Source organism: Carex rostrata, chromosome 2 (assembly GCF_964058835.1).
Source record: "Carex rostrata chromosome 2, lpCarRost1.2, whole genome shotgun sequence".
Lineage (NCBI taxonomy): Eukaryota > Viridiplantae > Streptophyta > Magnoliopsida > Poales > Cyperaceae > Carex > Carex rostrata.
Genome location: NC_135919.1, coordinates 1,091,775 through 1,104,204, shown reverse-complemented (window position 1 = coordinate 1,104,204; position 12,430 = coordinate 1,091,775). Strand labels below are relative to the sequence as shown.

Here is a 12,430-nt window from a genome sequence, read left to right as displayed (position 1 = left end):
TGAGAATATGGACTCATCTTATAGGTTTACGTAGTGGTTTGCTAACGGGTTACCCGTGACCCGTTCCGGGTAACCCGTTAGGGGTAACGGGTAGGGCGGGTAGACGGATAGGACGGGTACGGGTACAACCCGCAACGGGTAGACGGGTAGTTTTCCCAAAACCACTACCCTACCCGTTTATTACCCGTACCCGTTGAGGGTTGACGGGTACGGGCGGGTTTTTTTTTTTTTTTTTTTTCTTTTCTGTTTTTTTTTCTGAATTTTTATGCTTTGAGATTCGTGCCAAGTTAAAGGACATCCTGGATGGAGTTTAGATATAGGGGTCCGTTTTGAGATTCATGCCAAATTAAAATTGATGACTCAGATCTCATTCTACTCAGTCAGGTATTGCACTGGATCTGAATTCTATAGGGTGCCGCCAAAAAAATTTTGAAATTTAAATTTTGTAACGGGTCAGGTACGGGTACGGGTAGACGGGTACGGGTAGGCGGGTACGGGTTGGCGGGTAGACGGGTACGGGTACAACGGGTTTTTTTCAAAATTATGTTGTCCGGTCCGTTTATTACCCGTACCCGTCTACCCGTTTGTACCCGGGCAACGGGTACGGGTACCACGGGTAACGGGTACGGACCGGGCAAAACGGGTTCAACTCCTAACGGGTTTAGCAAACCACTAGGTTTACGCTCCCCTCCCCTCTGCAATTGGATGAAATTATTAGTCCCCACAGCATGTGATTTGGACAGATCAAAAGAAAAAGCATGCTCTAGTCAAGTCCACTACTGTGCGTAGATGTCCTATGCATGGTGCTTTCACATGCTATGTCGCCTTCTTTGTTGTTGGATGATATATAAATCACTATCTTAGCGTCTTTTTCTTTATTCCTTTGGCCTGTTCGGCAGGCTGAGTTTTAATAGGAACGAGTGGGATTTTAAGCTAAGTGAGAATTTTAATCCCAACCCCGTTCGGATGACATGTATTTTTTCAATTACTTCCCATATTTTTTCTCAAAAACGTTCCAGACCTGTATATTGTTGGGAGCAGGGGCGTTCTGATGCCCATCAGGCCAGGTCTCGTTCGATGGGCAGTTTGAACTGTTGGATTGCATCAAAAATCGTACTACCTTGATTAACGAAGCACCCTCAATCAAAATGGATTTAACCCAATAAGCTCATAAAACCCACTAAAATCCTTCCGTCTCTTCGTCTCCTCTCTCTCTTGTCGCCTGTGCTCTCCCTCCCTCGCGCTGCGCATGCTTCGTCTGCTCTCGCTCCCTCGTTCCCTGGAGCTGCGCTCTCTCCTGCGTGCCCTCGCTCTCTCGTGCTCTTGCTCCCTCGCTCCTTTGCGCGCTCTCTCTCCCATGGATTCAGAATCGTAGACATTGCATCACCCGCCACGCGACCCGCTGGTGGTCACTTCTCCTTTGTTTGCTCTCTCTTCCAAACCATTAGATTCTCAAGGTTAGTTTCTATCTAAATCCGTATTAGCCCTCTTACAAAAAGTATATGAAAATCGTAAACAATTCAAAGACATCAGTTCTATCTAAACCAGTATCAGCCCTCTTACAATAATATATGGAAATCATCAAAAAATCAGGAATGAATATGTGTAACCAGTGTGGTTCCATACTTACATTGTTCCTTGAAGTAATATCTCATATTCTATCTAAACCAATATCAGTTCAATTGTTCCTTTCAAATTAAAACATCAATTCTATCTAACCCAATATTAGTTGACATATGTTTTGATTTGGATCAGTTCTGAATTACAGCATGAAGTAATATCACATTTTCTAAACAAAATACATATGTTTTCTCACCTTGATACCAACCATCAAAAGCATGGAGTTTTTATAAATTAAAATGTAAATGTGACAAACCAGCCAAAACTTCATGCTATAAATCAAAATCCATATGTTTTAATTTTCACTTGAGGTTAGTTTCAATTTTTTCCTCACTTTAATTTGGATCAGCATTGCTATGAAATATATTATCTTGCAAGAGCCTCGCATTAATTATAGATATTAAGAATCTTTGGCCGTTTTGATCATCGGTCAAGTTAGGACAGTTTGAGAATGAGTCGGATATATATAATGTGGCAACGCGTTATAGTTTGCGATTCTGAATCCATGGGAGAGAGAGTGCGCGAAGGAACGAGGGAGCAAGGCCACAAGAGAGCGAGGCACGCGGAGAGAGCAAAGCACGAGGGAGCGAGAGCAGACGAAGCATGCGCAGCGCGAGGGAGGGAGAGCACAGGCGACAAGAGAGAGAGGAGACGAAGAGACGGAAGGATTTTAGTGGGTTTTATGAGCTTATTGGGTTAAATCCATTTTGATTGAGGGTGCTTCATTAATCAAGATAGTACGATTTTTGATACAATCCAACAGTTCAAACTGTCCATCGAACGGGACCTGGTCCGATGGGCATCGGAACGCCCTGCTCCCGTATATTGTTATGGGAACAAAAAAACGAGCTCAGACTCAATTTTTATTTTCCAAATCTTATCTCTCATCACGTGGGCTGACTGTTTCCTTCTCTCTCCATGTGGCCTTTCTGACTCCGCATAACACCTTGATCATATGGAGAAAGTTATATATGTATATCTCTTTCTTAGCTTCACTGGGGCTTGTGGGACTATCATCCGGATCCGGACATTCAATTTTTCTATTTTTTTATTTTTTCTTACATCTCAATTTTTAATCAAAACTTACAATAGATTAAAGTGCATGTTGGAGCAACTATATATAAAACTTACATATTTTATTTTATTTTTATTTTTTAAATGTTTTTAATTATTGTTTTCTTATTTTTTTAATACATATTTTACATATTTATTTGTTTTCTTATTTTTTTAATACATATTTTACATATTTATTTGTTTTCTAATTTTTGTAATTACATATTTTTAAATGTTTGTTTGTTTATAAATATTTTTAATAGTTTATTTTTTTGTAAATGTTTTTAATTACATATTTTAAATGTTTGTTTGTTTTCTAATTTTTGTAATTACATAATTTAAATGTTTATTTTTTTGTAAGTGCTTGTAAAATTTATTTTTTGTAAATGTTTTTAATTACATATTTTAAATGTTTGTTTGTTTTCTAATTTTTGTAAGTATATATTTTAAATATTTGTTTGTTTGTTTATAAATGTTTATTTTTTGTAAATATTTTAAAATGTTATTTTTTGTAAATGTTTTTAATTGTTGTTTTATTATTTTTTTTTTAATTTATTTATAAATATTTTCTAATTTTATTTGTACCATTTTAGTAATATTTTTTATTAGAAATGGTTCATCTTTTTAATATTATTATTTAATCAATTTTATTTAATTTCATTAATATTATTATTTTTTAATTATGTTTACCAAATGTTACAATTTACAACCTATTAAAATATTAAATTTACAATATATTATTGGTCTAAATAAATAGATGGTGGCACGATAGTTTTTTTTCATTGTAATTTTATATTTAATTACTTTTTTATATTAAGCTAACTTTAACTTAATTGGTTAAAATCAATACAGAACAAAACGCTACAATTCAAAAACAATAATTAAAAGAAAAATCATTTATAACTAAATTAAACTAAAACAATTAAATAAATATACATATTTTAAAATGAATAAATATTTTCCACAATTAATCCCATTATACAAAAGAACACTCATTTTTTCATATTCCCATAATTAATCCCGTGCATTCCGTACAGTTCTCACTTTTTTAAAAGTGGATTCCCATCCCCATCAAATTCCATCCCGTGTAATCCCGTGACATCCGAACACACCCTTAATTGCCATTCTGTAGGTTTCTTCCCTTTTGGTAAATACCCTTAGGTTTCCAAAACTTTTATTAATATCCAAAAAAAAAAATTCAAATCCTACCCACTTTTGAGCAGGATTTCAAACATTGTCCAAACCGATTAAAATCTCACCGATTTTCTAAATTGGGACCGATGAGATTTTGACCGGCTTCAAAAAAATAAACTGGTGAGATTTTCACCGATTTTGTGTGTGTGTGTTTTTTTTTACAAAACATACTTTTGTAATTTATTTTTTATTGAAATATTAGAAATATTTAATATATTTTTTCAAAAATAGATGGAATACAATATAATTTGATTTATTAGAAAGACTGCAACAAATAACTCGGATCAATATTTTTCAGGGCGGATTTTTCGTGGCTGTAATAAAAATTAATATATTTCTTTATGTGTTATTGGAAAAAAAAATATGCTTTGAATTTGAGTTATTGATCGCGGTGTAAAAGTCACTTCCAAGTAATACATAAAATATTGTGATCTTTCTAGTATAGTTAATTTCTAAAAAGTTGTATCTATTTTGAATTTTTTTTTAAATAACAATCATTAAATAATTAAATAATTTTGTTTTTGTTTTTTTAAATAGATACAACTTTTTATAAATTAAATGTACTAGAAGGATGACAGTATTTTCTGTATTTACTTAAAAGTGACTTTTGAATCGCGATCAATAACTTAGATTGAAATTTTTTTTACCAATAACATGTAAAGAAATATAATAATTTTTCTTACAACTGCGAAAAATCCAACTTGAAAAATATTGATCCGAGTTATTTGTTACAGTCTTTCTAATAAATCAAATTATATTGTATTCCATCTATTTTCAAAGAAATATATTAAACATATCTAATATTTCAATAAAAAATATATATATATATATATATATATATGTTTTGTAAAAAAACACACACACACAAAATCGGTGAGATTCTCACCGGTTTCTTTTCTTGAAACCGGTCAAAATCTCACCGGTTTCAATTCTTGAACCGGTGAGAAAATAACCAGAAAGTTGAAAAACCATTGAGATTTTAACCGGTTTGAACAATTTTCGAAATCCTGCGCAAAAGTGGGTAGAATTTGAATTTTTTTTTCTTAGATATTAATAAAAATTTCGGCATAAGTTTTGTCAAATAATAAATTAAGACCTGACAAGTTCGTCAACCTGACCTTCTAGAGAACTTAATTATGAAAAATGCTAAAATATGTTACGCTTAGCATAGAGGGCCTCCGTGCAACGGCTCAATATTTGAGTTTTCAAAATTCTAACGGTCAATCCAAACCGTTCAACATGATCTCCATATGAATATGTGCTTGCAAACCAAATTTTACATTTTTTAAACTTTTTTACTATTTTTTTAGATAAATAGAAAATCACTTGATCTGAAAATTATATACCATTCAGATCAAGTCATTTTCTACCTATCTAAAAAAATAGTAAATTTTTTTTAAAAAATGTAAAATTTAGTTTGCAAGCACATATTCATACGAAGATCATGTTGAATGGCTCAAATTGACCATAAAATTTTGAGAAATCAAATATCGAGCCATTGCCCTATGCTATGTGTAGCACCGTAGCCAGCTCCCTTAATTATTATACAATAAATTAGGTCAGCCGCCGCCCCCTCCCCCTTACACTGGTGCACATTTCAAAAGAAAGAGCGAGAGAGAAAATGGTCTCTGAGGTATGGGTGCAAAAGGTGGTGCGCAGCCTAATCGATATCAAAAATACCGTCTTCAATGATGTGAGTTTCAATTCGCTTGTCAAGCATCTCAATTCGATCCGGTCCAGTCTGTACCAAATCCAACCCTTCCTGAAGAATGCCGACATGAAGTACAAATTAGGAGATGCGAGGGCGGTGAACTGGGTCACTGATCTCGTCCGTGTGGTAATCCGTATCGAGAAAGTAATCGATAAATTATCTCTCGGAATTCAAAGTCGCCAAGAAGTAATTAATTCCGCTGAACTCAAAAACATTCAAAAAGAACTCAAATTGATCATTTGGAGAATGGTCGACGATGAAATCGGAGACCTGCAAGGCAATGAGGGACAGATAGTTCGGAGACATATTTGTCAAGAAGTAGACGAAATTGAGGTCGTCGGCATGGAGGCTGACAAGAACAACATTGTGAAACTGCTACGCCCTGAGGAAACGCTTAGGCGAGCCGTCATAACAATTGTGGGTATGGGCGGTCTAGGAAAGACTACCCTTGCAAATATGGTACACAGAAGGTACGTAAGTGCAGATTTTTCTTTTCCAACTATAATAATAATGGACATTTCATTATGATTGTTGGATGTTTATGCAACTATTATCCCTGAACTTATTTGTTGATAGTAATTATCTATATGTTCGTAGAAATTACAAAACTGATAACAACAATGATGTTACAAGATGTACATAAATGAGTACTAAAATTAATAGTTTTGCTATGGATGGGTCCGAATAATTTAGATAGTAATTTCTAAGAAATAATTAGGTGGATATTTAAGTAGATATATATAATTATTGCATGGACTACTTGTCCTTTAATTTTTGTAGATATTCATTCAAAAACCTTGCTAGAAATCAATCTAATTGTATTTTTTGTTTTGCTTGTATATCCAGTGTGATGGCAGAGTTCGAGTATTCAATAAAGTTATCGATCACACAACATTTCAATCTGATTGATCTCTTGAGAATGATGCTACGCCAACTCAATTGTTCTGTCGATGCGAACCTACATGTGGAAGATTTAATCAGGTGGCTAAATGTTCTTTTAATCAACAAAAGATATCTGATTATTCTAGATGATGTATGGCATGTTGAACTGTGGGATCAACTGAAAAATGCATTGCCTGATGCCAACAATGGTAGTCGTGTTCTAATGACTAGCAGGATTATGAATGTTGATGAATTAGCCGACTACAAAATGGCACCATACAAACTCGGCTTCTTAGATGATGCGAAAAGCCAACATCTCCTCCATAAAATGGCTTTCAATTATCATGAACCTATTAAAAATGGGCCTATAGAAGAACTATCAAAGAAATGTAAAGGCTTACCTCTAACTTTAGTACTACTAGGTAATAACCTTTTAACTAAAAAAAAACCCTATCTTACCTGGGAGAGAGTATTGGGAGCACTAGATTGGTTCTCAATCCGTAAAGATTGCATGAACGTCCTGGCCATGAGCTACGAATATATGCCAGATTATCTCAAGGCATGTTTTCGATATCTTGCTTATTTTCCTGAAGACTATGAGATCTCTGCTAAACGTTTGATCAAAATGTGGGTAGCAAATGAATGTATACCACGCGAGGGGACGACAACAATGGAGAAAATGGGTGAGGACTACCTTGAGGAACTTCATACTAGGTTATATTTTTTTCCCTAATTTTTTCAAGCATTTTACAGTACTATTACAAACTTTTTGGTCACAAATTATCTACTTCATAGAAACACACTTCCAGTATCAGAAACAAGACACAAAGATTGAGTAAATGGAGTATAACACAAACAAAAATAAGCTGCAAAGCCTCATTAACACTCTTTACTGCAAGATCAATCCTTTTAAAATGAATATATATATATATATATATATATATAGAGTTAGGCTGGGGTGCTATGGATAGCATAGTGGCCTCCCGTGCTACGGCTCAATATTCCAGTTTTCAAAATCCAAACGGTCGATCCGAACCGTTCATCTTATTCTCCATATTAATATCTGCTTGGAAACCAAATTTTATAATTTTATGAATTTTTTTACTATTTATTAAGCCACTTTGAAAATCGCTAATCCAACGGTTTTACTGTTTTGTGCAGCCACCGTTGGATCAACAATTTTGTAAAATACTTAATAAATAGTAAAAAAATTCAGAAAAATGTAAAATTTGGTCTCCAAGCATATATTAATATGGAGAATAAGATGAATGGTTCGGATCGACCGTTTAGATTTTGAAAACTCGAATATTGAGCCGTAGCATAGAGGCCTCTATGCTATCCATAGCACCCCAGCCTAACTCTATATATATATATATATATATATATATATATATATGAGTACTTCACCCGTTATTAATTACAATTATGTGCCTCTTTCTAATTTTATGATTTCTTCTTTAATAAATAGCTTCTTTTTCAAAAACCTTCTTCCAAGTGTTATCATTTTTTTAAATAGAGTGGACAAACTATTTTTCTAAATAATTAGGTATCTTTCACCTCCCTTGCAAAAGAAACAACAGATACGCTTTGATACTAAAACACGACTCGAAGAAAAAATTAAATTTTATGTTTAGGAGGTTGGATAGTGCAAAATTATAATTTTGCATGAGGAGTTAGGATTTTGAAAAATATAGTTTGAATTTTTCAATATTATTCTAAATTTTCAACCGTCATATATGTACACATTAAAATATTTCTCTTCAATCCTAGAGCATAATTTACAAAACATCTTATTTATATAATTATATACAAGTTGAAGGAATTAAGATATGTTCAAGGTCAAGCTCGTCCTTAGGATGGCCAGCGACCACTTGCAAAAACCAAAGTTAGGTGCTCTCCATATATCCACCATGGTATTGTCCAAAACCTTTGCTAGAAGGTTTCAAAGTGACTTAATCTCTAGGCTTCTACTTCTTGAATAAAACAATTTTTTTTTTTAACAGTGGATTTAATTCTCAACACATGAGAAAGTGGAATTTCATATTTTATCAAGATTGAGCAAGGTTTGAGCTCGAACTAGCTCAAATTGGGTTGGCCGTTAAAATGGACAATTTCGACCAAAATTAATTAAGGGTTCAATCCATAAAATATCTCAGATTCTTACAGAGAAAATGGGGCACTAATGATTTTTGAATCACCCAAAGGGCCTTTGTAGAACTCAAATTTTGAAAATTTTAGTGAAGATTTAGTCATTCATTAAGCATGATCCTATCTGATCTTATCTCTTAATGACACCTCATGGCTCATAGGATATTCAAAAGAATATTCCTTTCTTTATAGCTGGCCTAATTTCGGTCCCCAATTTTTTTACACCTTTCCTATTTTGGCCCAATGTGTATTAACCATTTAATTAAACTCAAAGCCCAATAGCCATATAACTTGTACTATATAATTATATGTCTCTTGTGTTGAAAATTAAATTTAAATGACATATCACACATCAAATAAATTTCTTTAGCATTATTTATGTCTATCTCATGATATTTATTTTGACATCATATGGTAAATAAATAAATTACAACTCGAATTTATTTAATCAACACACATTCATATCAATATATGATATGACTAATTAATTTTTTTTTTCCATTTGTGTGTGCCCATTGCGATATGTATCATGTTGGCAATAGAATCAAAACTCTCTTTTAATTCTATAAATTATAAGTTGTACCTAGTAGTGCATTAATAATTACCCAAATATAACAGATGATATGTAGTATATCATGATCCTTAGGCATAATTTGTCTTTTGTCATTTATTATGTCACATGATATATCATGAATAACTCAAGGTATGAGTGTATCATCCTTGCAATATTATTCTTTTTTTATTCCAAGTAATCCAATAAAATATGATTAACTCTTTAATTACAATTACATGCATACTTTTTACTTCATCAAGAGTCCTAGAGATATCATCACTCAAATATACGAGAGACATCAATATTCTTGATGAATAATTTACCTATGCACAAAATACACACATTGAGACAGAAATACATTTATCTCGTGTAGGAAAACTACCCATCTCATACTAGAGAATTCAAGACAGAAATAAAAAATAAATGACACAAAACACAATCCATATAATGTCTCATGTGGAATCTATCTAATACCAAATTCTCTAACTTGTATTTATGTGATTAAATTGATAACTTTTATCATATATGATCTGTATAACACAACCATCATGTAATCCACATGCTAATCTTTATATATACCTGTTGAATTAATGTTCCTACTAATTTGTAAGATTAGGGACCAATTAGATTATTTATTAATTTCCATTATAGAGTTTCACAATTCAATTTCTCAACATAAATAATTTATAAATAATAAAAATACTCAACGAACAAATGTTTTATTCCACATCAAATTTCATGAACCATACATATAATACTTGGAGCACAATCATCAACTGATTGGCTACAACACTAGCACAACTTCCATTAATTCTATATTTTAATTTCAATGCATATTAATAATCAGGATAACATAATTTTATCTTTCTATTTAGGAACTAATGATTCTATTTAGGATATAAACCTTTATTATGACTACATTACTCTCAGTATTGACTTGTTTATAAACAAAAATGAATGCAGGTGTATGATACAAGTATTAAGCCGATCAAACATGAATGGTTCGATCAAGTGTTGTCGGGTGCATGATCTTCACCGTGAGATTGCAATGTATGCGGTCAAGGAGGAACGCTCTGTAGCCCTATTTTTTTACAAGAAGTCACCCAGTTCCTATAATTTTACGCGACTTAATGTTCTTGAACTTGTGGGCATCACTAGTTACCCTACTCGCCTGCCCAAGGAATTAGATGAGTTAATTTACCTAAAATACTTGGGGTTTATAAACTGTAATTTTTCCATCTCCTCACTACTTACCTTTGATCGTATGAAAACTCTCGAAACCTTGGATGTGCGAGGAACTAGAGCTGAACTACCTGATTCCTTTTGGACAATTGGTACATTGAGGCATGTACTATGTAATTGCGGACTCAATGGACCAATGTCAACAGCTGACCTAAAGAATCTCCAAACCATGCAATGGGTACGGCCTCCAACAAAAACATGGGATAGGGAGTTGCCCCTTTTAGAAAACCTGTCTAAATTAGGTGTTTGTTGGGATGACAATTTGATTACAATGACCAACCTACTTAAAACGCTGCCAAATCTGGTCTCCCTAGGGATCAAAGGGAGTTTGAATAAAAATACTAGTCTCCCGATGGATATTCTTTACCCAAAAGCACTCCCAAATTATGAGAATTTACAATCTCTGCACTTGCAAGGAAAATGGTCCGTCACCTTAGATGCTAGCTTGTTTCCACCAAACCTCATTAAATTGACACTTATCGACTCTCAACTTGAGCAAAATCCAATGCTGGAGCTTGGAAAGTTGCAGAGTCTGAAGAAACTTTGCTTAAGATATCGTGTGATGAATTACACGGGTTCAATAATCTGTGTAGAAGGATTCTCTGAACTGCAATGCTTGGAAGTGGTTGGTACAAAGTCTCATGCATTTCAGGATTTGACGGTGGCACAAGGGGTCATGCCAAAGCTCACATACCTCCAACTCAAAACACCTATCGATTTCAAGTTTCACCTGCCTCTTGAGCTACAGTATGTGACTGTTAAATACTTTGGTTCTACATTTGTAGGAAAAAAACAAATATGCGAACAGTTTCCATTGGCCTCCTTCAATTAAATTTTCTTTTTGTTTTCTGTACTTTATTCTTTTGAAAGACGAACTATGTAAAAATGTGATTGCTTTTGTTCTTGCTGGGTGGATTTTCATCCTCTAATTCTTGTATATTTTTCCATGCTTTGGTTATCAGGGTACATACAAAATTGATGCATCTAAATTGTAAAATGAGTGCTAGAGCTATAGGATTTATTAGTGTGACAATAAATTGCTTGGTTCTTCTTCTACTTCTTTTTTAAATTTATTTCTAAGTTTATGTCATGCTTTTGAAATTTCCAGAGTTGATTTTCTGAGCTAGGATAATCAACTTATCACCCTTATAATCAAAAGCTCCACTTGTTGACCGGATTTTGTGCAGAGAAATCATTGACATCATAGATGCTAATGCTTAATCGTGAGTGAAATTATAGCAAAAATAAATAAATTTGCAGCTGAAGTGTTACTTTATCGAACCTCCCACATCTGTTGTTCTCATATGGAGAAAGGACCGAATTTTTTATTAATAGAAATAAAATAAAAAAAATATCGAAAAACGGGGTTACTTTTGAATATTTGCGAAAAGTAGGTAGATCGGGTTGTCACAACCCGTCCCACCGGACGGGTCTAATTAACCCGTCCGTTAATCTGTGATTACACCAACCTTCACGGAAATTAAAAAAAAAAACAAAAAGCCGGACGGGTTAAGGCGTCCCGTCCCGACCGAAAAAAAAAAAAAAATCCTGAACGGGTTAAGAGGTCCCGTCCCAGATCAAAAAAAAAGAAAAAAAAACAGAGAATATCCGGACGGGTTAAGTTAACCCGTCCAGGATATAATCTTATATATATTATATTATATTATATTATATTATATTATATTAGGATTTTATATTATATTATATAAGGATTTTATATATATTATATTATTTTTTGTTTTTTATATTATATTATATTATGATTTTATATATATTATATTTTTTTGTTTTTTATATTATATTATTATATTAATATACTTATATATATATATATATATATATATATTATATTATGAATAGAACTAGTTTAGTTGTGCTTAAGCTTACCAAAGTGTTTGGTGGGCTTAACTTCAAAATCCATCAAATCGGTTTCAAATGACGAATTCGAACCGTCGAAATCCGCTTATCTTACGAGTGATGCATCTACATGTGAAAATTTTAAACGTTCTAATTAATTTAGTATAAAG

At 33.0% G+C, this 12,430-nt stretch overlaps 1 protein-coding gene across 1 annotated transcript; it reads left to right on the top strand.

Annotated features, from left to right (window-relative positions):
* The first annotated feature begins 5,476 nt into the window (after positions 1 to 5,476).
* Positions 5,477 to 11,424, top strand: LOC144548558 (toMV susceptible protein tm-2-like). The gene is made up of 3 exons (XM_078297266.1): positions 5,477 to 6,048; positions 6,425 to 7,174; positions 10,125 to 11,424. Exons 1-3 carry the CDS (start codon positions 5,489 to 5,491, stop codon positions 11,233 to 11,235), a joined length of 2,421 nt encoding a protein of 806 aa, XP_078153392.1. The 5' UTR covers positions 5,477 to 5,488; the 3' UTR covers positions 11,236 to 11,424.
* Positions 11,425 to 12,430: the final 1,006 nt, after the last annotated feature.

Coding starts and splice junctions, on each gene's coding strand:
- LOC144548558 (XM_078297266.1), top strand. CDS start 5,489: ATGGTCTCTGAGGTATGGGTGCAAAAGGTGGTGCGCAGCCTAATCGAT. Junction 6,049..6,424: donor GCAAATATGGTACACAGAAG/GTACGTAAGTGC, acceptor TTGTATATCCAG/TGTGATGGCAGAGTTCGAGT. Junction 7,175..10,124: donor CTTGAGGAACTTCATACTAG/GTTATATTTTTT, acceptor AAATGAATGCAG/GTGTATGATACAAGTATTAA.